The following is a 23,145-nucleotide window of genomic DNA, read 5'->3' on the forward strand; positions in this document are numbered from 1 at the left end:
GTCTATTGTATCGCTAATATTGCAGGTGGTAAATTGTAGAGCACCTGAGTAGACACTGGTAGAATTACAGTTCCCGTATTCCACCAGAGTCCGTCAAGAGACTCATAAGCTTCAATGTTGACAGATTGGCCGTCTTAGATAATGGGTACACGAGGCTCTCTTTCACGGAGGTTAGAACGATTGTAAAATCCAGGGACATAGAGGGTCCGACCTAGCCACCGGGGGTAAGCAAGTAAGTGCCGTTATCGCTGAAGATTACATCTTCTGGAGTACTGGGGACAACCTTGTGCCCTTGTGGGATTTATTCTAGACGGATTCGTTACCACAGGTTTGAACCTAGAAGACGACTTACACCAGACAGCTCTGCGCTATGCTGTCGCGAAACGCAACAAGGCAGCAGGGCAGGTTCAACTTGAAAGGGAAGAAGACCCTCTCACACCCGGTATTCACAATGTTATACCGCTTCGCCTGGCTATTTTAAACCGCGATTTATCCATATCGAGGGAAATTCTTCATGTTTCGGGAAATCAAAATCAAAATGGGCCGAAGAAATGAATCTGGTTCTTGTCTTATTTAACTATAGTCAAGCCACAACTTCACAATGTTCTGCCTCACTAGCTAATTTCCCTGTATCAACACTAAACCCAACTGGTGTCTCCGTGCGCGCAATCCTCGTCGCCTCAGGCCAGCTCATATCCTTCCCGGCTTCATGTTTGATCTCGAACACACGGTCGATCTGTTCCAAGGAGAGATTGGCAGTCTCAACGTAGAACCACCAGATAACCGGAATGAAGCAGAAGTTGAAGATGGCATAGAGCATGTAATACTTCCACTGGATATTTTCGATGGCGGTGGGCGTGACCACGACCACCATATAGACAAAGACCCAGTTCACCGTCGTAGCGAATGAGGTACCGATGTTTCGCATCTTCTGGGAGTTGATTTCTGCCGGGTACATGTACGGAATAGAGAGGAGTGACATGCCGTAGAAAACATAGTACATGAAGATGAATACGACGGCGAGGATCGACATGCCTCTGTTGTCAGCTCCGCCATAGCGTAGTCCGACGGCGACCAGTGCGAAGCATATACTGCTTGCAGAGACACCCATCAACATCAGGCGTTTCCGGCCAACTCGGTCGATGACCAAGGCGGCCATCGAACCCCAGAACATCAACGACATCGAGTCGACCGCGGACAGAATCAAGGCCATGCGGTTACTGAGCCCAACACTTCGCGTCAAAACAATAGGCAAGTAGTATGCAATCACATTTGTTCCTCCAACTTGTTGGAAGAAGGGAGTTCCTGCTCCGAGGAGCATTCGACGGAGTGTTTGTTGCTTGTTGTTGCTGGCGAAAATTTCTTTTAGGACACTGGATTTCTGTAAATCTGCCTCATGGTGGACCGTAGCAACTAGCTTCTGGATCTCATCGACCACTGCAGGGTCGTTCTCCGATTTCGCCAGGAGTCGTGCGAGGATATTTTGTGCCTCGCTGACACGATCTTTCATCACTAGCCAACGAGGAGACTCCGGGGTGACGAGAACCAGGGAGATGGTGACGATTGCAAAGAAACACTGGAAGGCAAGTGGGAACCGCCAGCTCACAGCGGAGTGCGGGATGAAGGTGAAACCATAGTTCATCCACTGTAGGAAATTTGGTCAGTTCCATTGTTGCAGTAGACAAGGCCCAGGGGCACGAGGAGGCATACATTTGTGATCACGATCCCGAATATATTCGTCACTAACTGAGCGACAATGAGCTTTCCACGGTCATTTGCTCGAGCGGTTTCCGATTGCCAGATGGGAATGGCGATTGTGTTCATGCCGTTCCCTATACCCGCCACCACACGGCCCACAATCATTTGAGCCAGGGAGTAAGATGCAGTCTGTAACACAGCACCGACAATCAGGATACAGCACCCGATGAGAATACATCGTCTGCGACCCAGTTTGTCACCGAAGAACATAGATACCAAGGTGCCAATGATGCAGCCTATATCGTAAGTCGCCACAATCTGGCCCTGGATCGTGGCACCAGGGTTCCCGAAGGTCCGAAGGAAAGGCTCATTGTCGAGTAAGCCACCGAAGACACCTTGGTCATAGCCAAAAAGGAGGAACCCGGCACCACAAGCGGCAGTAATACCGAATTGGAGAGGCTTGCCTTGAGTTTCTTTGAAAAACATTCTCAAAATTTGCTAATCCGGAGGGAGACCGGAGAGAAACGAGATATAATATAACCCATGCAATCCCGAGATGGCCGATATATCGCATGAATAATTTCTGGGATGTGATAGGGGCCAAGTCTCAGGTTAGTGTAAATCCGGGGTATGCCTTATCCCCACACTGACAATAACGACAAAAGTGGTTCGGGATTCATTCTCCGAAGCTTGCTCACCGAGGCAAGTGACCCGGGATTAATCCCGAACAATGACTCGCCCACCGGCAACTCTGTTCTTCTCATAGAACGCCCCCCCGCACCACCCCCGAAGATTAATCTTTCTGATTTCAATGATGACGACTTTTTTCAAGCCCCGCAGGCCGATCATTATCGTTAGTTCAGTTGGAAAGGCCCTGCAGATGGGCGAATTAGATCTGGATGCCTCCGTAAACTTTGACCTCTTGTTCGTCCGCAGTCTTTCACCCCGTATCTCGTCCCCCACTATCCAACTTTCCCACCGTAATTATCTTCTTCACTATATTATTCAATAGCACTGGTTAAAGCAAATGTACGACAATGCCTCCTGTCAAAGCGTCGAAAAGGAGACATGCCTCCATGGCTTGCCTCGCTTGTCGTGAGAGCAAAATAAAGGTGAGTTCACCTCTGTTCATTGGGTCCAGTATCGAGATCTTCTTAACTGGCTAACACTCACAGTGTGATGGTGGTGACCCGACGTGCTCCAGCTGCGCAAACAGGAATCGGGACTGTCGGTATCAGGCTGTTGACAAGAGAAAGTATGTACTATAATGACACTGCGGGGTTCAAGCAAAGGCATAAACACTCCAATTCACGACGAGGAATTCACAAGTATTCTGCAGGCTTCCTCTTCGAGTCGCTATCGAATTACTGTCGAGTAGAGTGGATCAGCTATGCCACTTCATACGCGACAATGGGCTTCAGCCACCGCCCATGGCGGAGGAGAAGGATTCGGCGTTGACAAAGACGTTGGAGATACTTGGGCTGGCCGAAGTGAACTCGACGTTAACACAACAGGTAACTGGCAAAACTATGGGGCCTTCGGTCGCGATCAACGGTGCGGACTCGCATTTCCAAGGCTCCTCGCCTATTCCCATCAATCCCACTGCAACAAATCAATCGGAGAACGCCGAGCCCCAGCCAACTGGACCGTCGCCTGAACCAGGGTCTGTGGAGGCAGTGCCGTCTAAACCCCTCCATTCTTTCTCTAGAGCCCACAATGAAGCAATTACAGCGCCGCTCCCAGAACACCGGGATGAGGACAATAGCCCGGGGAACATCTTAGGCGCCTGGGATTGGGATATCGGTCTGGGAACGACGCCGAATTCTTCGGATATGCAGCACTTTTTCGGTTCTGCTTCTCCGGGTGGTACACTTGTTACACCATTTGAAGATATCCCTGAGGCATTTAGTCCCGTGCTCAGCGACAATAATACGCTCGTGGAGGAATCTAGCGATGCAGAAGACATCGAAGGCCTCATTGATGAGCTCTCCGATCGAGTCGGGACCTTGCGAATCGGGCCTGGAGGACAGACGCAGTTTTGTGGTCCGACATCAAACTTCAACTTAGCGGATATGCCAGTTTCAGAAACACTGGAGGCGCATCGCAAAGTTCAGAATGATGTTTTGCGATGTTTAGATTGTTTGGGGACTAGCGCAGAAACCTTTGCCTCCTTGGAGGACCATTTGATCAATCTCTATTTCAGCTGGCAGGATCCTTTTTTCCATGTGGTTGATCGAAAGATTTATGAAGAGGCGAAGACCAAATGGCTTGACAAGGGAGGCACCCCGTTCTATTCGGAGGCGCTCCGGAATGCAATGTGAGTAGCTTGCCTTTCCTGAAAATGGAGGTGAACCATATGTCTCATCTATTTTGACAGGTGTGCACTCGGTGCTGCTTTTGAGCCTCGCTATCATCCAACCTTTGTCACATTTCCCAAATCTCTGGTCGACTTTTTTGGAGATCGAGCTAAATCCCTACTCGAGATTGAGCTGGACTGTCCGTGTGTTGCCACCATTCAGGCAATGGTGATCCTGAGCAGCCATGAGATTGGAAATGGAAAAGATGCTCGGGGATGGCTCTACAGCGGTACTTCTTATCTACTCCATCGTCATTGAGCCCACAATTGACATTTCCCAGGAATGGCAACACGACTTGCTTTCGACCTCGCTTTACATCTCGACATGTCTGCTTATGTCTCTAGCGGAGCCATCGCTGCCGCTGACGCAGACCTTCGTCGAACGGTATTCTGGGCTGCATACACAGTTGATCAGTCAGTAACCCATATTTCAACTTACAAATCTCATGTTTTAACAGCGCATCTAGTCTTCTGGGTTTCTATCTTGGGAGACCTTGCCGCACAAACATGGAGGACGTCACTGTTGGCAAACCTAATAATCAGGCAAATCACTGGGGAACCGAAAAATGGGTCCCCTACGTATCCCCCAACTCCGTCGAACCCGATACCGGCTTGTTAGATTGCATGGAGGCTGTGAATCAACAGCAAGTTACACTATGCGAATTGATGACCCCATGTGGATACATCCTGTAAGATCCTGGCCCCTATCAACTAAAGAAATGACATCGCTAATATTTCATTTTCAGTTACGGAACATCACACATTTCCAAGGCAGTACTGCAGGAGCTCAATGCAAAGATTGTAGCAAAGCTTCTAATTTGGAAAGCCAATCTCCCACCGACCTTACAGATCAATCTCAATGACCATACTTCACTTTATCTTCCACATGTATTGTTGCTCCAGTGAGACTCCATAATCCCCACAAATTAACTCACAACTTGGATCGCTGACCGTGCTCTCCTACTCAGTATGCAATATTATCAAAATATTATCTACGCTCACCGGCCCTGGATGTCAAAAGGCCACCTCCAACCCCAGCCCCCAAAGGGCCCCGGATACCTGCATGCGCGAGAAATGTGCATCCAATCCGCCATTGCCATCGCCAAGATCTTAGTCCTATATGAGACAAGATATACTCTCCGACGAATAAACGTCAAAGCCGTCTCAATCACCTCCTCCGCCATTCTCTTCCTCCTCTTTGCGGCAGTATGCAAATACCCCCGTCATGGAGATAATGACATCGCCATCTACCTCAGTACCTGCTTCCGAGCTCTTGATGAATTCGCTCAATCCTGGCAGAGTGCAAGACGCGCCAAGGATATTCTAGTCCGACTACGGCAGCAATGGGAGACTCGGACTCGGTCCAGCAGCAAATTTTCGAGGTCTAATGGTGGGATAATGTATACACCTCGAAAGCGTTCACGTACCTCAAATCGCGTTGATGCTGCTTTCTCTGGTATAGATCAGGAACGAATCCCTAGTGCAAGACATGATTCTCATACTGACCTCGAGCTGGACGGCGATCTGGATTGGACGTTTATGGCGGATGGGCAGCTTTTGCCGGAGAATTGTGATGGAGATCTTTATTGGCTAATTCCTAATTCGGGCATTGTTGAGCCGGGACATGGGAATCTGTAGAGACGAGTATCATGGATGTATTATATAATAAATGCTCTCATTTGATGAGGCATTCTCTCTCCATGTTGACTTGAGGTGCCATCCTAAATAGCAACGTCCTCGCTGTATAACCACCTCCTTCCTGCTCTTCTCTTACCTTCTTCTTCTTCTCTTTTTGAACCACCCCACCATATTATTTATCAAGATTTTTCAACCTGATAAAGTGTAAAGTCAACATTTCATCACCCAACTTGTAAAATCCAGACCTCCTTCACCATAAAGCCATGACACAGAATCTAGATTTCGACCCAAGTCCAAAAAGGGTTAAAAAAGGATATCCATCCCTGGAGCACATGAGGTGAGTGAAAGTTGCTCTCACAATTCATTTGCAATATCTAATGCAACCATGGACGGTCAGAACTAAAACTCATGAGGTTTGCTCGCCACACTCAACGTCAAATAACTGACTGTCCCTCCGACTAGCGAGGTCTCAAGAAGCGATTCGCATGCCCGGTTCCGGGCCCATCATGCCGATTTGAAAGATAAATTATGCATGAAGAAAGAGGGCCCGCAAAGTTGAGGCAGCGTATACAGTTGGTGATTTCAAGTTGCATTGGATACTCAATCTATCTCTGTCGGCTCCGGTATTTTTGGCTCGTCTTCCCTCACATTTCTTAGAACTCGTTAATAGTACCGTTATCAAACGGTACTGGGCAGAAATGTAAAAGTGGGTACTATTCACAAAAGATCAAGGAGATAGGAGAGATCCCTCGAAGTTCATACTTCGGCACTAAATTGCCGGAGTAGAAGACTCGTCCCTTCTTAGGAGGTGAGTGGTCAGGGCGACCTCGATGCTTCAAATGTGGCACGCAGACTCAAGCCTTTGATCTGCATATGGGACCTCGGCTTTGTGATTCCACAGTCGCGAAAGCAAGAAGACCCTCACAAGTGGGCATTCAACTCGGATTTCCACTCCCGATCATACAATCCCACGATTGCCGGCGAAAAAAAGGATCTCTATTATTTAATGAGGGGCTTATTTCTATTGATGCATCAACGAGGCCTTTCTAATTTCCTCCTGACAACGTACTCAACATGCTCAACCAAAAACTCCGAGTTGGCATTGCTGGTCTTGGCCGAATGGGTACGAATCGCTTTTGGAAAATCCTAGTAACAAAATATTCTAACAAAGAAAAGGCAAACGTCATGCTGCGAATTTTGCTCTCACGTCCCGGGCGACTGTAGTGGCAGTCAGTACTCCCGATGAAGGGGAATGCAAATGGGCAGCGGAGAACCTCGAGGGCGTAAAGATCTACCACGACTACGCAGAAATGCTTGAGAAAGAGGACCTGCAAGCGGTGGTGGTCGCGAGTGTTACTGCTGTCCACGCAGAGCAAACGTTGAAGGCCATTGAAAAGGGTCTACATGTTCTTTGCGAAAAACCTCTCAGCATTGATGTTGGAATTGTGAGAATCCCGAAGTCAACACTAGCTCCGGTATCCTGCGTTCGTACTAACCAACATCTTCTCTGGATAGGCGCAATCCGTGGTCGACGCCTATAACAAATCACTCCAAACCTATCCCAACCAGAAAGTGATGTGCGGGTTTTCAAGACGCTTCGATGCATCCTATCGCGAGGCCTACAAAAGAATTGCACAAGGAGAATATGGTCAGCCAGTGGTGTTCCGTTCGCAAACCGCCGATCTCCACGACTCGTCCGGCTTTTTCGTTGAATATGCCAAAACCAGTGGTGGTATCTTCGTTGATTGTTCCATTCACGATATCGATCTTATGCTTTGGTTCTTCGGAGAGGATTGCCGAATCAAGAGTCTGCAAGCGGTCGGAGTAACAGCTATTCATCCCGGACTGGAAGCCAGCAAAGACAGAGACAATGCGATCGCAACGGTCGAGTTTTTCGGCGGGAGGATTGCCTCTCTATATTGCTCGCGCATGATGGCAGCTGGACAGGAAGACACGACGGAGATCATTTGCACAAAGGGCTCTTTGAGAATCAACATGCAAGGCCGGAAGAATCATGTCGAAATTCATGACTCGACGGGTGCTCGACGCGAGCTTCCGCAGCATTACTATGAACGATTCAAGGAGGCTTTTGTCACTGAGGCGCAGGAATTTACAGCATGCTGCTTGGATAACAAGCCTCCGCCGATCAGTCTTCAGAGCTCGGTTAAGGCTGTCGCTATTGGTCAAGCTCTGCAGCGAAGCTTGGTCACTGGTGATAAATTGTTTTTCGACGATAAAGGGCTCATGAACTAAAAAGAAACGGGGTTGATGTTGATGTTTCTCGAGAATTTTTGAAGATCAACACAATGAGAAACCCTTGACTTGGCGGACAATTTGGATAGTCTCACATCTTAGAAATAGCGGGATTAACGGCCACAGTCCAGCTGGATTTCGAAGCAAACTTAATGCAGTCTGTTCCGTTAAGAACACTACTCAAAACATGTCACTGCTTGTGCCAACCTCCCATACTTAGTCAAATAATGATAAAAGCTGATTCTTAAATCTTCACGATGAATCGGGGAGCAACTTGTGGAGTACGTTTTTGTTGGGCCGAGGGAGGGAGGGGGTTTCGTCCTAGAGCCTCTCAGCTTCTTTTCTACTAATCAAGGACGGCGCCAGAAAGCCGATTAAGTGACCGTCTTCTGCCTTGGCGATAGTTCCTTTGATTTCTTTGTGACACGACAAAGGAACGAGCACTCGGGATTCTTTTTCCGAGACCCGTCAACGATTCTTTCATTTTTCATCTCGGTCCGGTAACATTTCCTATTGGGGTGAAACAAGCTGTGAATCAAATCAACCTCAATAACCTTTCCTCGGGAGTCCTAGAAGCCGCCACATCCAGTATCTACCTCGTAAATCCCATAGACCCCAGTTCTGTATGGTTCGACTTTGAGGTTTTTTAGTTCATAAACCGCAAGTAACCGCGGGATCTCTTACATTGGAGGGACGGTATTGGACTCCGACTGACAAAGTAAAAATGGCTGGGGTATGCAGGTTATGATATTTTCGATCTTGTTTGGGGGACGATGGTACTCTCTGTCTGGTCGGGGCGATGCAGTGAACCCAATGAAACGGATGCGATTTCAAATAGAGTCTCCTTCAGAGCGCAATATTAGAGGCCTACTTGGAAAAGAGCCTCATATCTATCATGTGGATACAGGACAGTGCACCTATCCCTCATAACTAGTTCAATTTCTTTAGGAATATTCAAACCCATTTTCTTCGGAGTTATGACGAAATGGTCAGAGACTTCCTCGGTAAATACGTGTGAGCGATGCCTTCTTGTCCAACTGGGGAAACAAGTTTCAAATCTAAACGCGAGAATAAGAGGTTCTGCATAATTATAGATGGACACATAGACTTAATAACCGATACGCGCTGAACTTATAACACCAAGTCTTAGGGTCGTTTACCATCTAAGGACCTTCTTTGGGAAGTACTCATCGATAAGCTCCATGTAGTAAGGCTGTTGAAAGATGTGCGAGTCAGCGGCCGTTGCAATTGAGATGGGATAACAACAGGAAGGTAAAACTAACCTTCAGCTTTTCAGGATTCGGAACTTCGTCACTCTTGCTGTACAGGTCGTAGGGGTTGAAAGCCTGCACAGCCTCGAGCATTTTTTTGTCGTGCTCATTCATCAACTCATGATAGGCACCCTCGCGGTGCCACGGGTAGAAAGAGTGGTAACGAATCATAGCTAAACCCTCAGCAGGGATTGTAGACTGATCCTTGACAATGTGGTAGAGATACTCATCGTGACCCCATGAAAGCATCACATTCTCCAATCCACAGCCGGGCGAGTAGATTCCAAACTTGCTGCTGTAGACTGGGTTGGCGAAATCCTCGTTGTCCTTGAAAGACTTCTTTCCAAAAATGATTCTCTCGTCAAATTCGCAGCCAACAGGGAATGTATCGCCGACAACATCCCACTGACCATGAGCTCCGAAGAAGAACAGGAGCTTGCCGAGATCGTGAATGAGGCCGACAAGTTGCATCCATCGAGGCTTTCCATCGGCACGGAGGGCTTCGGCAGATTGAAGAAGGTGGGTCATCTGGGACTCCTGTGTGTCTGGGTCACATTCATCGATGAATGTGTTCAATTTCTCCATAGCATCCCAGACACTCATATGAGCGCGAGTCTTGTTTTTGAAGTCGTTGCGGGCCTTGAGGTTGTATGCCACAGTTTGAAGCGTGTGTTGCTTGGCGTAGAAGTTCTTGACGCCATCGCAAGCATCCTCGAACTGACGGAAGTTGTTCTTCTCTTTGCCCTTATCGTACTTGGATTGGTCGTAGAGGGTGCCTTCGTTGTGCAAATTAGCCTTGAGCACGTTCACCGCATCGATGTTATCCGACATCGTTTCGATGTTGGTCGGATGCGGGGCGAGAACAGCAGCAGGCGCCATTTTGGATGTATGAATGATGCAGTATATGGTATTTGTGAGCCTTGATGAGATTAAAGTTGGGAAGATGACGAGATGAGAATGCTGAATTTATAGTGGCCGAAGACATGGTTTGTATATATCAATTGGCCGGACAACGTTCTCCGTGCTTTTTGTGTAGGAACTGACGCTAAATATTGATCGGTTTCTAGTTTCCGGGATACGCTCTATATTGCTGGCATGATCTAATGGTGTTCCATATTTTGAAAATAGACTCACTATGGAAAGCATTTTCCGCCACTGAGATTCCTGATCGGGAGCGTCGTACCGCGTACTTCATGGCGCACGGTGACACGAAAACTGGCTGACAGTGCTATGCCGTTTGCTCTACATATTGTGACCGGGCCTAACCCGTCACAAAACAATCTTCTCTTCTCTGTGTATGCTCTTTCATCATTGTGGAACGACCAGGTGTTTTGTGTTGGTGGGCGGGTGGGGAGAGGTGTCTGGAGTGTTGAATATGAAGCTCTGAAATGACTCAACATGGCTCATATGATCGTATGAGACTAAACTAGTTGTAGTAATCCTTTTCTGCGCGAGCCTACGTGAATGGGAACGCGTCAATGTTTACTCGGCTATATTATGCTTTCTATATGCCGTTGTACCGCGCGTACTAAGCTCTCAATAAACCTCTATTGTGGAGGCAATTCATAATGAATAGAGAGCCCTAGAGGTGGTCAAAGGATACCTAGAAAGGTACCCTAGGTTGGCCGAAAGGGCCGAAAGACCCTTATCCAGAAGTTCTCAATATCTTGTCTTAAGTACTCTGTGACTTAAGTATTCGCGTGACAGTAGATGAATCTGGGGAGGCCCTCGGTCGATTGAAGGACATCCGTCGTTTTAGCAGCGATCTTCCGTTGATTCAACTTTTACCCCTTAGCCTAGGTGATGCAATAGGACTATTCGTATAAGCAATAGCCAATACCCGCTAAAACTTTCCACAGACATACAAACAGGCCAAACCTTAGGCCTAGCTGGCACAATTGCACAAGCATAGCCATTTAGAGCCGTGTATTAGAGACCATGAAACACTTTCTCAAAGCTGAAACAGATATGCATTAATCAGATACTATAAACACACTCAGTCCTTAGACTCAATAAGACCAGCAAGTCACCAATATGATCTTATGGATAACTAAGGCTGTTATTTGCCGGCAGTGTTGCCCTTAATGCTTTACCTATCCTCCTAATTTACGCGCCGACTAAATTGGGGTACCGACCGCTGCATTGAGCAAGGTAAGACCTGAAACAGGCTGGATGTAGTCGTGTTCGGCTCTCTTAAGAGCGGAGACCCGTAGCGCGGAAAGACCACGCTCTCGGATTTAAAGGCCACGCACAACCATGGTCTTTCCGTCGTCATCTAGAGTTACTCCGTATAATTTGATCCCCCTCCATTGACCGCCCGCGGCTCTAGCAGCCGACGAACCAACGCCCGCGGTCACATCTTATCGATCGATCACTTGGCTTCGTGGCAGCGTGCCTGACAGTACTCCATTCGTCCTCCTCCTCTTCTTGTCCTTTTCTATTCTCTTCGGCAGTTACTCCCTTTCTACCAGGCCTCCATTCAGCCAGTCCGGGGCATCCCCGTCCCCTACGTCAACCACCCCACGGTCACCTCAGGCTTGCCTCAAACGACAGCGGATCTGCCCACTGCGAGCCCGATCCTACGACTGACTATTATCGCCTGTATAACCGATTCTCTTGCCTTGTTTCTTCCTTTGTGGCTGCCAGTTACTCCCAGCTTATATCTTTTTCCGCGCACTGATCCCTGGTGGGCCGGGCTGGATCAGCTCGCTTTTGCCCCTCTTCCCCGACAAAAGGGATTCTTTCTCCCCTTGAAATCTTCCATGATTGCTCTGATGACACTCTTGTTCTCCCCTGGTCCATACCCTCCTGCTCTGTCATCCATGGACTCGATCCGTCCCAGTGCTCCGTGAAACGACTTCTTCTGACGCGGGCGACGCGGCAATGCCATCTTACGGTGCTATCGAGCAGACAATAAGTGCTATGGATAATGACGCCGAGCGCGATCTGTTGTTGGAAGTTGAAGATGATGACTCGAGCGGGACATCGACTCCGTTAGAGGGAGGTGTGCAGGAGGGTGTGCAGAAGATCGAGGCGATAAGCTTGACCTGGACGACTCGGACTTTAATCGTGGCATATGTGAGGTGGGTGTGGCCTGTCAGTCTTCAAAACTAGAAAGCTGATCTTCTTGTCAAGTATATTCCTCATGGCATTCTGTACCTCTCTGGAAGGACAAACGGTCGTCTCGCTAGCGGCATATGCAACGAGCGCATTCAGCAAACACTCCAAGATCGCCACCGTCTTCGTGGTCCAGAATGTGGTGAATGGTATGTTGGCTCCTTAAATCCAATCGGCCTATTGCTGACGCTTCTAGCGGTGATCAAACCCCCCATGGCCAAGATCGCCGACGCCTTCGGTCGCTTCGAGGCTTTCTGTGTGAGCATCCTTATATACATCCTCGGCTATATCCAAATGGCCGCCTCGACCAACGTGGAGTCCTACGTCTCAGCCCAGATCTTCTACTCAGCCGGCTCGACCGGTCTCCAAATTTTGCAGCAGGTGTTCATCGCCGACAGCAGTGACCTACTGAACCGCGCTTTCTTCGCTCTCCTCCCCGAATTCCCCTTTCTGGTGACTGTCTGGCTCGGCCCGACGCTCGCAGATGCCGTCCTCCGCACGACCTCGTGGCGCTGGGGATATGGCATGTGGGCGATTATCTTGCCGGCATCGTTCTTACCCCTCGCTCTATCGCTGCTTTTGAATCAGCGCAAGGCTCAACGACTGCATTTGATACGGCCCTCGAGACCGAAACGCCGTGGCCTAGCCCACATCCTTAAGCGCACTTGGTATGAACTGGATGTTGGGGGGCTGACCCTTATTTCTGCCGGGGTCGCATTGATTTTGATTCCATTGACCCTCGCGGCGAATGCGAAGAACGGTTGGAAGAACGCCGGTATCATCATGATGATCGTGATTGGCGTCGTCTGCTTGGCTGTTGTTCCATTTTGGGAGACTTCCAAGAAATTGGCTCCGAAACCCGTGCTCTCGTTTCATCTCCTCGGGCAGAGAACCGTGCTCGCAGGCTGTGCGTTGGCATTTTGGTACTTTAGTAGGTTTTTCCCTTCTTGATCCTTTTGGTGGATTACTGACCAGTTCCTACCTACCAGTGGCCTTTTACCTCTCCGTCCAGCCATATCTATATTCTTACCTCCAGGTTGTCCAAGACTACGACGTGGCAACAGCCGGCCGCGTGACGCAGACATTCGCATTCACCTCGACCATCGCAGCATTCGGCGTGTCGCTGCTCATCAAGTACACCCGCCAATACCGGATCTACGTCACCTTCGGCTGCATCGTGTACATGTTTGGACTAGCATTGATGCTACTAGCCCGACACGAAGGCAGCTCCCACGCTCTCATCCTGACTACTCAAATCATCGTCGGCTTCGGCGGCGGTCTGCTTAACGTGCCCGTCCAACTAGGCGTCCAAGCCTCTGCCAGCCACCAGGAAGTAGCAGCCGCCACAGCGATGTTCCTGACAAGCATGGAAATGGGCGGGGCGGTCGGCGCCGCCATCTCGGGGGCTGTCTGGTCGACTTCTATTCCGAGGAAACTGCTTCGCTACTTGCCCGATGAGACAAAGGGCGCGGCCGAGGAGATCTTTGGGAAGCTCACCACCGCCCGCTCATATCCCATGGGCTCGCCGACTCGCATCGCTATCAACCGCGCCTACCAGGAGACTATGAACCGGCTGCTGACCCTGGCGCTCTTGGTGACTATCCCCCTGATCCCGCTCAGTCTTGTTATGCAGAATTACGAACTTGATAAGGTAGAACGATTACCCCCCCTTCTTTCCCTCTCTGAGAAATCCATTTATCTAACCTACAAACCAAAACAGATGAGCCCCGAGCCCCGGATTCACCAGCGTCGCCCCTCAACTATTGTTGAGCTCGAGCCGGAATCTCCATGTACTCATACGTGATCGCCAACGCCATGTTAAAAGGACTTTACTTGATGACTTGACCATTGAAATACGACTACCGTATGACATTACGACTATACGACACTGCTTTTCTCAGACATATCATGCCATCCCATGCTGCTATGACCATTGCATCTTAATCCCGGCCAGCCAGCGTTATTTGATATCACCTATCAGCCACCCGATCACATTATTTTTGCATTTTTTGGTGTATGTGTGTTAAAAATGTATGTAGAGGAAAGATCTCTCCGAAAATGGATGCAATGAATGAATGAATGAATACACCATTTGATAGATATGAAATGAGCCCCTGCCATGAAATATATATCCACGGGACTCCAATACGGCCGACCCCTACCTACCTGTTCACACTGCTCATCAGCAACCAAATTGTGATCGAAGCGCTCTGTGTCCTTGTCCTTGGTACTTTCCTACTCCTATTCCGTACATATAGGTTAATAATAAGATATCGGTACCTGCATCTATCTGCATGTACTAGACTCGACGGTCGGTAAAATTGGATCAAATGATGGGTACTTCCTGTTGGCTCTAGCTCTAGTGAACAATAGGGAATGCACTTGCAGGGGTTTCTTTTAGTGTCGTTAATTAGGCCCGTTTGGCTTTGTTGAATGTGGCCAGGCGAACGAACAGAGGGGTGTTTGCTGGCTCTCGAGTTGTTTATTGAGTGGCTTTTTTGTGTGCCGTCCGGTGTGGCATGATCACTCAAAATTAGGGTAGACGGTGAATAATAATCCCTCTGATTCTTTAGTCCGGTGATTTTCTATCCTATTGCACTGTGCATCGTGTTGGTCTTCACGGTTCATTGATTCTAGCCCAGTTCTCTCGCTAGAGGGGATAATATCCATATCTCGTAGGCAGTAAGACTAGACTTTAAATTGCCGACCGCACTGATTCGGTCCGGACCTGGCTGTCAGGCAATTCCGGCTTAATATACACAACCCACTCTGTCCGGCGGTTAATAGTCCGTCAAATCCACACCCAGTACTCTCAGTCAAGCCACAATCCGAGGCCACGCCGTCTTCCCTTCTGCCGCCTTCTCTAGCCACTTGCGATACCGAAGGGAAGGATCGTTGTGATTTAACTCTTTCTGAGCAGCACGCGGATCGGGCCAAGGAACCAGAGGGATGGGTGCCAGTCGGTGTCTTGGCGCAGTCAGTGGGAGCAGTGACCGGAGGTAGCTACAATAGACGAGAAGCCATAAAATCAAACGATAGAAAAGAAATAGTTTCTCTGCTTTGACAAGCAGCTCTACTTACTGTGAGCACAATCATTTACTAGTTTTGTCGTTGTTGCTGCTGTTCACACTCTCACTAGTCTAGACTCGGGCAGACCACAGCTTCTCCCTTTTCCCGTCCGCTTTCCCCCCCTTCTCTTCACCATCGACTCCCCCCCCCCCAATACCTTTTGTTCTACCTCCCCCTTCCCTGCCCCACGTTCTCTCTATTCTGCAATATGGTTGTTGCTACCATCAAGTATGTTCCTCCTCCCCCTTTTTCAGTCCTCTTTTCTACCCCCCTGACTGCGGCGGGTGGCCAACACAACATCCCTCACTCCCGCCATGAGAGTCCGTGACCATCCACCGCAACCTAGCTAACCGCCCAACCAGATGTGTCGTGGTCGGGGACGGTGCAGTCGGCAAGACCTGTCTTCTCATCTCGTACACAACAAATAAGTTCCCTTCGGAATATGTGCCCACTGTGTTCGACAACTACGCCGTGACCGTGATGTAAGTTATTGCACACCGCAACCTCCCTCCTACAAAAAAAAAACACCATCTGATGGGAACCGAAAACCAGGATCGGCGATGAACCGTACACGCTCGGCCTCTTCGACACCGCTGGACAGGAGGACTACGACCGGCTGCGCCCGCTGTCCTACCCGCAGACAGACGTCTTCCTCGTGTGCTTCTCCGTCACTTCGCCCGCCTCGTTCGAGAACGTTCGCGAAAAATGGTTCCCCGAAGTCCACCACCATTGCCCCGGCGTCCCCTGCCTGATCGTCGGTACCCAGACCGATCTGCGCGATGACCCCGGTGTCCGTGAGAAGCTTGCCCGCCAGAAGATGCAGCCCATCCGTAAAGAGGACGGAGATCGCATGGCCAGGGAACTGGGTGCTGTCAAATATGTCGAGTGTTCGGCCCTGACGCAGTACAAGCTCAAGGATGTTTTCGATGAGGTAACTATGCCCGCAAAACGAATCAAAAAGAGGGCATCATCACTGACTGGTTGTGTGTGTGTTTCGTGCAGGCGATTGTTGCTGCGCTGGAGCCGGCGCCGAAGAAGCCCCGTAGTAGACGCTGCCCTTTGCTGTGAACGCACTTCTCAATGATCTTTTCACAGGTTGGTTGAAATTGGGAGCCTTGGGAGGTCCCGATGGCTGATTGATGGTCACACAGATACGACGGAATGAACCTGTTTCCCCGGGGGCCAGTCTTTTGGGGAGTTTGGAGGCACCGGATGAAACACCGTGATCATCTTGTTGGTTTGCGGCTCTTACAACCAACCTCTTTTTCCTGCGACCCTATATCTCCATTGCCTCCTTTTCTTATTCCCTCCTTTCCTTGCTTTGCCCTCTCCCAATGTTCCTTGACCGATGATTATTTCCTACTCGCCGCCACACTTCTCTCCTTCACGAATCCCCGGCGATCGCGAATTTCGACATACCCGCCCTCCTCCCTCCGCAAAAACCTAACCTTTCCCTCGCATCCGATTTTCACCTTCACGCTTCTCCTTCCTCCTTCTCATCGTCTCTCTCGGCGTTGGATGTCAGGGCGTCGTGTTTTGGCTGGCCGATGAATGTTGTTCGTCATCTCCCTACTTCTGTTCTTGTTGCGCGGCCTAGCACTTCGGAAACTCGAGTTTTGAGCTTTTGCTGTACCTCCTCTCTCCCCAAACCCGGCTTCTTTTTGCGCTTTCTGTTTCACGCTGGTGTCCGATTCAAGCATCATTTGTTTTCATTTTCCTTCCCAATCTTCTTGTCCCCCCCTCCATCGGCCCGAGAAGCAAAATTATTCTGGATCTTAGAACGCTGCAGACAGGATTCGACAATTCAGATCAGTTTACGATGCATGTGCTTGGTTGTAGTGATATTGAACATTTGTACTACTGACCAGACAGATTCCGCAAATTGCAAGACACATGACATTCACTCATTCGACGTCTAGCTCATCAATCTCATACTCTATCTACAGCTCATCCTTGGTCGCCTTGGCCGCCTTCGCCTCAGCCACAACACCCTCATCGAGATGCCCGTACCAACCACCCAGATCCTCCTTTACACCAGACTTCACCATGCTGGTAATAATTTCAAAAGCAACCTGCGCCGCCGCCAGCGCGGTCGTCTCGCCCTTGTTATCGTAAGCCGGCGACACCTCGACAATATCCGCACCAACAAGGTTCAGCTTCTCGAGCCCGCGTAGAATACGAATGAACTCGCGCGTCGTCCAGCCACCGGGCTCAGGTGTGCCCGTGCCCGGCGCCGTTGCCGGATCTAGCACATCAATATCCACAGATAGGTACACGGGCTGCTCCGGGTCGAGACCAATGCGGTTTATAAGCGTCTCCACAACACCCATCGGACCAAGCTCGTCGATATCATCCGCATGCACGCGGATAAATCCCTGCTCGGGTCCTGGGTTCGTATAATCACCCGCATCAACGCCTGTCAGTCTCGTCCGCAGGCCCGCATGTGCGGAGGTGGCATTACAAATGAGACCCTCGCGGCTGGCCTTGTGGAAGAAGGACCCGTGGTTGAACTGCGTCTGCTCGCTCTGCCAGTAAGCCGAGTAGCGCACGGGATTCCAGGTATCAAGGTGCGCGTCGAAGTGCAGCACCGTGATGGGCTTCTGGTAGATCTGGTGCAGCGCGCGCAGAGCCGGCAGTGCAACGCTGTGGTCGCCGCCCAGTGTGACGAGTTTGGGATGGCCTGCGCCAATGCTGCCGTCGCCGTTGGGTGCGGCGTTGACGGTCTTGCGCGCACCCAGCTCTAGGAAGGCTTCGTACATCTGTCGCTCAGCCAGCCCGTTGTCAAACGGCGTGATTGGGATGTCGCCGCAGTCGGTAATCTTTGCCCACGACTTGTACGGGTTGATCCCCGCCCGCGTGTTGTAGCTTGTTCCAGACATCTGTCGCGCGCTGGCGGCGCGGATGGCACGGGGGCCGAAGCGGGCGCCTTTTTTAATAGATTGTCAGATATTTATCCTTGTACTTGAGACTTGTAGTTGGAGGTGTTAGGGGAGATGTACCAGGTCGGTAGCTGACAGCCGTATCGAATGGTGCGCCAATTATGGCGATATCATAATGCTCGTCGGGCTCGATGAGACACTTGACGGGCTTGAGGTGCGCGAAGCTGGCGATGCCAGAGAAAGACCACTGGCATGACGTTAGGACCACGATCAAACAGAAACAAAGAGAGTAGGCAATAATAATACCTCTTGATCCCACTTCTTCAGCAACTCCGCCCGCTCATGCTCGGGGACGACGTCACTGTCACCGTGGTGCGCGCAGGACACAGCGCCGCCAGCCAGCGCGAGCGCACTCAGAAGGGTCTTGAGAGCGGGCATTATGAGAAGTTCGTTCTGTCTGTCACAGAAAACCAGTCGAGTGCACCAGCCGAGTATTTAAAGCCGTCAGTCAATCAGTCTCCGCCGTCCTTCCTAATCCAGCCAATCTCGCCCCGCCTTGTTCCGAGTCGTGCAGACTTTCCTTTCTGGGCATTTTGTCCTTTCTTCTCAACAACTACGACATCACAACGGTCACAATTCAACCACACCACCCACAATTTCTTTGGGTGTTCGGATAGGTGTTTGGATTAAGGCTTAGACATGCTATGCGGCGCGTTGTCGTGACGGGTCTAGGGGCGGTGACGCCGCTGGGAGTCGGTGAGTGAGTTGACTTTCAGTATTTTCGATATGAGATGAGGGCAGAAGGAGAGCCAAAGCAGACAAGAGGATATCTCCCCTTCATTCGCTCACTCACAATATTGGCCCTGACTTTAATTTGCTTCGCTGCCCTTCCCTTCCCTTTCTCCAAATTCTCCAAAAGACGCGATGGTCTCGTCTCCACTCCCCGCCTCCGGAAAGGGAAAGTCTTCACGGCCCATGACGGCGCGCTAACACCCACTCCCAGGAGTCCGTCGATCATGGAACCGCTTGCTAGACGGCCACTGCGGCATCAGCAACGTTACTCGTCGCGATGCCCGCTTCGCCGAGCTGCCGTGCCAGATCGCCGCTGTTGTGCCCGCTGGTTTGCGGGCAGAGGGCGGTTGGACTGTGGAGGAATGGATGAGTAGGAGTGTGAGTATTGCTTATTCATTTTGGGATCTAGTCTTTCTTTCCTTTTGTATTTGTTTTGGGAAGGGGAAGGCTGATGGGCTAATGTTCTTTCCTTGTAGGAGGAGCGCAAGATGGCCCTGTTTGCGCAGTATGCTATGGCTGCTGCGGAGGAGGCCCTTGAGGATGCGGGGTGGAAACCGGTGGATGGTGAGCAGAGGGAGAATACGGTATGTGATTGATCAAGCAATTGCACAGCCATTTGAGCGAGACTAATATATCCAACAGGGTGTGTGTCTCGGCTCCGGCATAGGGAACTTCGATGAGATCTACAATACCGTCGTTACCTATGAGAAGGGGGTGCGTGTGATACTATACTTCCACTAATAAGGGCATCGTTAACCCCATTCGTTTAACGCAGGGCTACAAAAAAGTTCACCCGCTCTTCGTCCCAAAGCTGCTCATCAATCTCGGCGCGGGGCATATCTCTATGAAATATGGGTTCATGGTAAGTACTTACCTTTTCCCTGTCATGGCTACTGGCCTCCTCCCGTCTCTCTCTTGCTCATCTCCAACCCACCGAACAGGGCCCCAACCATGCAGCAACAACAGCCTGCACCACCGGCGCACACTCGATTGGCGATGCAGCGAGGTTCATCTCCTGCGGCGAAGCAGATGTCATGGTTGCTGGTGGTGCCGAATCCTGCATCCACCCACTAGCCATTGGCGGGTTTGCCCGCGCGCGCAGCCTCGCGACTGAGTTTAATGATTGTCCCGAGAAGGCGTCGCGGCCGTTTGATGCTGATCGGAAGGGTTTTGTCGTTGGTGAAGGCGCGGCGGTATTGGTTCTTGAGGTATGCCAGGCAATTCCCTCCCACGAGTCAAGCCAATCCACTAACCCTTTGGTTATAGGAGCTAGAACACGCCCGATCCAGAGGCGCGCACATCTACGCCGAGCTCAGAGGCTACGGCTGCTCCGCGGACGCACACCACATGACAGCGCCGAAAGAGAACGGCGCAGGCGCCTACCTGGCCATGAAGAAAGCGCTGAGACACGCCCAGCTCCGCCCCGCCGCGGTGGACTATGTCAACGCCCACGCCACATCTACCGTCATTGGTGACGCGGCTGAGAACGCGGCTATCAAGTCGCTTCTCCTTGGGCCCGAGGGGATGCAGAAGCCCGCGGAGGTGAATGTTAGTAGCACTAAGGGTGCTATTGGACATCTGCTTGGTGGAGCGGGGGCTGTGGAGGCGTTGTTTAGTGTTCTTGCTATTCATGAGGTGAGTTGACTATCATCAGATCAGTGTGTGGATTCGAGCTGACCATGTTGATGTGATGGTAGAATGTCATGCCACCAACTATTAATCTGGAGCGGTGTGGTGATGGGTTTGATTGCAACTATGCGCCGAATCATCCCCAGCAGCGGAAGATCGATGTGGCGCTGACGAATAGCTTTGGATTTGGAGGGACGAATAGCTCGCTCTGCTTTGCGAGGATTTAACGTGTACGATACCTAGCGCGATGTGGTTCTAATTTCTAGAATATTTAGTTCATGCCGGAGATCCGGAGTGGCGCCATAATGTACACAAGAGCACAGGAGCACAGGAGTAAAACCTGAAGTCCAAAAGTGACCATTACTCCGTTATTTCATACATACTAAATAAGAATTATCTCATTCACTAGCGCACTTCTATGTGTTCGAGGCTCAAGTATAGAGAGTCCTGAGTGAAGGTTTGTAGTTTTACCGCCCCGCCACCCCACCGGCGCAAAATCGAGATAAGATCCAAAAAAAAGATTATCCCTCTCCCTCGCGCTCTCTCTCTCTGTCTCTCACACACATCTCCAACTCCACCACACGACAATAATGGCGGATACTGACACAACCATCGCGCCCTTGCGCAAAATCCTCACCTCCGAATCCGAGCCGCTAGCACGACGCTTCCGCGCCCTCTTCTCCCTCAAACACCTCGCCTGCCTGCAACCACCGACCGAACAAACTCTGCCAGCGATCCACGCCATCGCAGCCGCCTTCACCTCGCGCTCCGCCCTGCTCAAGCACGAGCTCGCCTACTGTCTCGGCCAGACCCGCAACACCGAGTCCGTTGCCTACCTGCAGCAGGTCGTCCAGGATGTAGCGGAGGATGCGATGTGTCGCCATGAGGCGGCGGAGGCGCTCGGCGCGCTGGGCGATAAGGGGAGTTTGGAGATTTTGAAGAGGCTCCGGGATGATAAGACCGAGATTGATGTGGTCCGGGAGACGTGCGATATTGCTGTTGATCGTATTGTGTGGGAGAATTCTGGGGAGAGAGACGGAGAGAATTTGAAGCCGAGGTGTGTATTGTATACTCCAAATGGTCTTTGGATTAGTGGACTAATCTCATTTCTATACAGTGACTTCACATCCATCGACCCAGCACCCCCAATGCCCCTCTCCGCCACCGAGCCCTCAATCCCAGACTTGGAAAAGACCCTCCTAAACACCGCCCTCCCTCTCTTCCAACGCTACCGCGCGATGTTCGGCCTACGCGACCTCGCATCACCCCCCGACCTCCCGACAGCCGTCGACGCCATCAACGCCTTGGCCAAGGGCCTCAAGGACCCCTCCGCGCTGTTCCGCCACGAGATCGCCTTTGTCTTCGGCCAGCTCTGCCACCCGGCCTCTATCCCCAGTCTCACTGCCACGCTGAGCGACCAGGCTGAGGAAGGCATGGTGCGCCATGAGGCGGCGGAGGCGCTGGGGAGTCTGGGTGATGAGGAGGGCGTTGAGGACACCCTGAAGAGGTTCCTCAATGATCCGGAGCAGGTGGTTAGGGATAGTATTATTGTTGCGTTGGATATGGCGGAGTTTGAGAAGAATGGTGAGGTTGAGTATGCACTTATTCCGGATAGCTCTGCAGCGGCAGCGGCCGCGGCGTAGAGAACCAGGAAAGAAGAAAGACAAAAATATCGTGACGTCGTTATTTCGATACACTCATGCGGCGCTGTTATACATGACCATAGACCCAATTCAATTCCACCTGTGGATTCCACAGTTTTTCAGTTATCCTCAGTTTCCCTAAGAAGAAAAAAAGTCAGTACTGATTTTGGATCCGGGTGAGACTCAGTGCTGGGCAGCCATACTTATGTCCACACACACAACGATAAAACACGGTACTCCCTTCGTCGGCACCGCGCAACTGCATCGTCGTGAAGAACATCTCCTTGCGCCCGCACTGGGGACATGTCTTTTGCGTGATCGCCTCGTGCGTCCGGTCCTCGGCCGTCAGGGCCTGCACGGCTGATCGCTTGGCTCGCAATGCGGACGGGAATGCAGAGGGTTTGGATTCGGAGACGATCGTTTGGGGGACGGTATCTGCGTGGGTTTGGGTTAGGTTAGTTGTTGAAGAATTCCAAAAAAAAAAAAAAAGTAGGTATCGCACCTTTGTTCCTTGTACCGCAGACATCGCAGTGCAGGATGGAATTGGCGTCGCCGGTGGACTCGCGCAGTAAGTTTCCGCAGGCCGTGCAGAAGATGAGGGAGCCGATGGCCGACATTGTGTGTTGAGTTGGGTAGAAGGTGAAGATGTAGAAGTCGAAATGGTGATAGTTTTTCCGCGCACGGTCCAGGCGGTCAGGCCAAGTGAAGTCGGAGCTTGGGTCCGGACAGGAAGGAGCGATGCATTACCATGCCATGCCATTGCCAGAGTTAGCCCGTTCCTGCCATGGGCTGCCCGTTCT

The 23,145-nt window shown here is 50.8% G+C and overlaps 10 protein-coding genes across 10 annotated transcripts; 6 read left to right on the plus strand and 4 right to left on the minus strand.

Annotated features, from left to right (window-relative positions):
* Nucleotides 1–583: 583 nt before the first annotated feature.
* N7510_008527 (sugar porter family MFS transporter) lies at nucleotides 584–2,184 on the minus strand (the record flags this gene model as incomplete). Its single annotated transcript, XM_056980452.1, has 2 exons — nucleotides 584–1,645; nucleotides 1,711–2,184. The coding sequence occupies 2 exons, from the start codon at nucleotides 2,182–2,184 to the stop codon at nucleotides 584–586; spliced, it is 1,536 nt and encodes a 511-aa protein (XP_056830661.1).
* Nucleotides 2,185–2,735: 551 nt separating this feature from the next.
* On the plus strand, nucleotides 2,736–5,692 carry N7510_008528 (uncharacterized protein; the record flags this gene model as incomplete). The annotated part of the gene is made up of 8 exons (XM_056980453.1): nucleotides 2,736–2,810; nucleotides 2,874–2,953; nucleotides 3,077–4,015; nucleotides 4,076–4,284; nucleotides 4,336–4,468; nucleotides 4,522–4,743; nucleotides 4,801–4,956; nucleotides 5,023–5,692. The coding sequence occupies 8 exons, from the start codon at nucleotides 2,736–2,738 to the stop codon at nucleotides 5,690–5,692; spliced, it is 2,484 nt and encodes an 827-aa protein (XP_056830662.1).
* A 1,074-nt stretch (nucleotides 5,693–6,766) lies between these two features.
* N7510_008529 (uncharacterized protein) lies at nucleotides 6,767–7,945 on the plus strand (the record flags this gene model as incomplete). Its single annotated transcript, XM_056980454.1, has 3 exons — nucleotides 6,767–6,815; nucleotides 6,869–7,137; nucleotides 7,208–7,945. The coding sequence occupies 3 exons, from the start codon at nucleotides 6,767–6,769 to the stop codon at nucleotides 7,943–7,945; spliced, it is 1,056 nt and encodes a 351-aa protein (XP_056830663.1).
* Nucleotides 7,946–9,101: 1,156 nt separating this feature from the next.
* Nucleotides 9,102–10,095, minus strand: N7510_008530 (inositol oxygenase; the record flags this gene model as incomplete). Its single annotated transcript, XM_056980455.1, has 2 exons — nucleotides 9,102–9,158; nucleotides 9,229–10,095. The coding sequence occupies 2 exons, from the start codon at nucleotides 10,093–10,095 to the stop codon at nucleotides 9,102–9,104; spliced, it is 924 nt and encodes a 307-aa protein (XP_056830664.1).
* A 2,004-nt stretch (nucleotides 10,096–12,099) lies between these two features.
* Nucleotides 12,100–14,137, plus strand: mirC (siderochrome-iron transporter MirC; the record flags this gene model as incomplete). The annotated part of the gene is made up of 4 exons (XM_056980456.1): nucleotides 12,100–12,299; nucleotides 12,352–12,482; nucleotides 12,530–13,264; nucleotides 13,323–14,137. The coding sequence occupies 4 exons, from the start codon at nucleotides 12,100–12,102 to the stop codon at nucleotides 14,135–14,137; spliced, it is 1,881 nt and encodes a 626-aa protein (XP_056830665.1).
* A 1,473-nt stretch (nucleotides 14,138–15,610) lies between these two features.
* cdc42 (Rho family GTPase CDC42) lies at nucleotides 15,611–16,470 on the plus strand (the record flags this gene model as incomplete). Its single annotated transcript, XM_056980457.1, has 4 exons — nucleotides 15,611–15,630; nucleotides 15,765–15,884; nucleotides 15,955–16,333; nucleotides 16,405–16,470. The coding sequence occupies 4 exons, from the start codon at nucleotides 15,611–15,613 to the stop codon at nucleotides 16,468–16,470; spliced, it is 585 nt and encodes a 194-aa protein (XP_056830666.1).
* Nucleotides 16,471–17,342: 872 nt separating this feature from the next.
* Nucleotides 17,343–18,719, minus strand: N7510_008533 (agmatinase; the record flags this gene model as incomplete). The annotated part of the gene is made up of 3 exons (XM_056980458.1): nucleotides 17,343–18,328; nucleotides 18,402–18,528; nucleotides 18,588–18,719. 3 exons carry the CDS (start codon nucleotides 18,717–18,719, stop codon nucleotides 17,343–17,345), a joined length of 1,245 nt encoding a protein of 414 aa, XP_056830667.1.
* Nucleotides 18,720–18,985: 266 nt separating this feature from the next.
* On the plus strand, nucleotides 18,986–20,929 carry N7510_008534 (putative beta-ketoacyl synthase (Cem1); the record flags this gene model as incomplete). Its single annotated transcript, XM_056980459.1, has 8 exons — nucleotides 18,986–19,037; nucleotides 19,285–19,451; nucleotides 19,550–19,657; nucleotides 19,716–19,787; nucleotides 19,849–19,935; nucleotides 20,015–20,281; nucleotides 20,340–20,708; nucleotides 20,771–20,929. The coding sequence occupies 8 exons, from the start codon at nucleotides 18,986–18,988 to the stop codon at nucleotides 20,927–20,929; spliced, it is 1,281 nt and encodes a 426-aa protein (XP_056830668.1).
* Nucleotides 20,930–21,292: 363 nt separating this feature from the next.
* Nucleotides 21,293–22,345, plus strand: N7510_008535 (deoxyhypusine monooxygenase; the record flags this gene model as incomplete). Its single annotated transcript, XM_056980460.1, has 2 exons — nucleotides 21,293–21,759; nucleotides 21,820–22,345. 2 exons carry the CDS (start codon nucleotides 21,293–21,295, stop codon nucleotides 22,343–22,345), a joined length of 993 nt encoding a protein of 330 aa, XP_056830669.1.
* Nucleotides 22,346–22,499: 154 nt separating this feature from the next.
* Nucleotides 22,500–22,962, minus strand: N7510_008536 (DNA-directed RNA polymerase I core subunit RPA12; the record flags this gene model as incomplete). Its single annotated transcript, XM_056980461.1, has 2 exons — nucleotides 22,500–22,780; nucleotides 22,848–22,962. 2 exons carry the CDS (start codon nucleotides 22,960–22,962, stop codon nucleotides 22,500–22,502), a joined length of 396 nt encoding a protein of 131 aa, XP_056830670.1.
* Nucleotides 22,963–23,145: the final 183 nt, after the last annotated feature.

This window comes from Penicillium lagena (genome assembly GCF_028827675.1).
Source record: "Penicillium lagena strain IBT 129212 chromosome Unknown utg000006l_segment0_segment0, whole genome shotgun sequence".
NCBI classification, from domain to species: domain Eukaryota; kingdom Fungi; phylum Ascomycota; class Eurotiomycetes; order Eurotiales; family Aspergillaceae; genus Penicillium; species Penicillium lagena.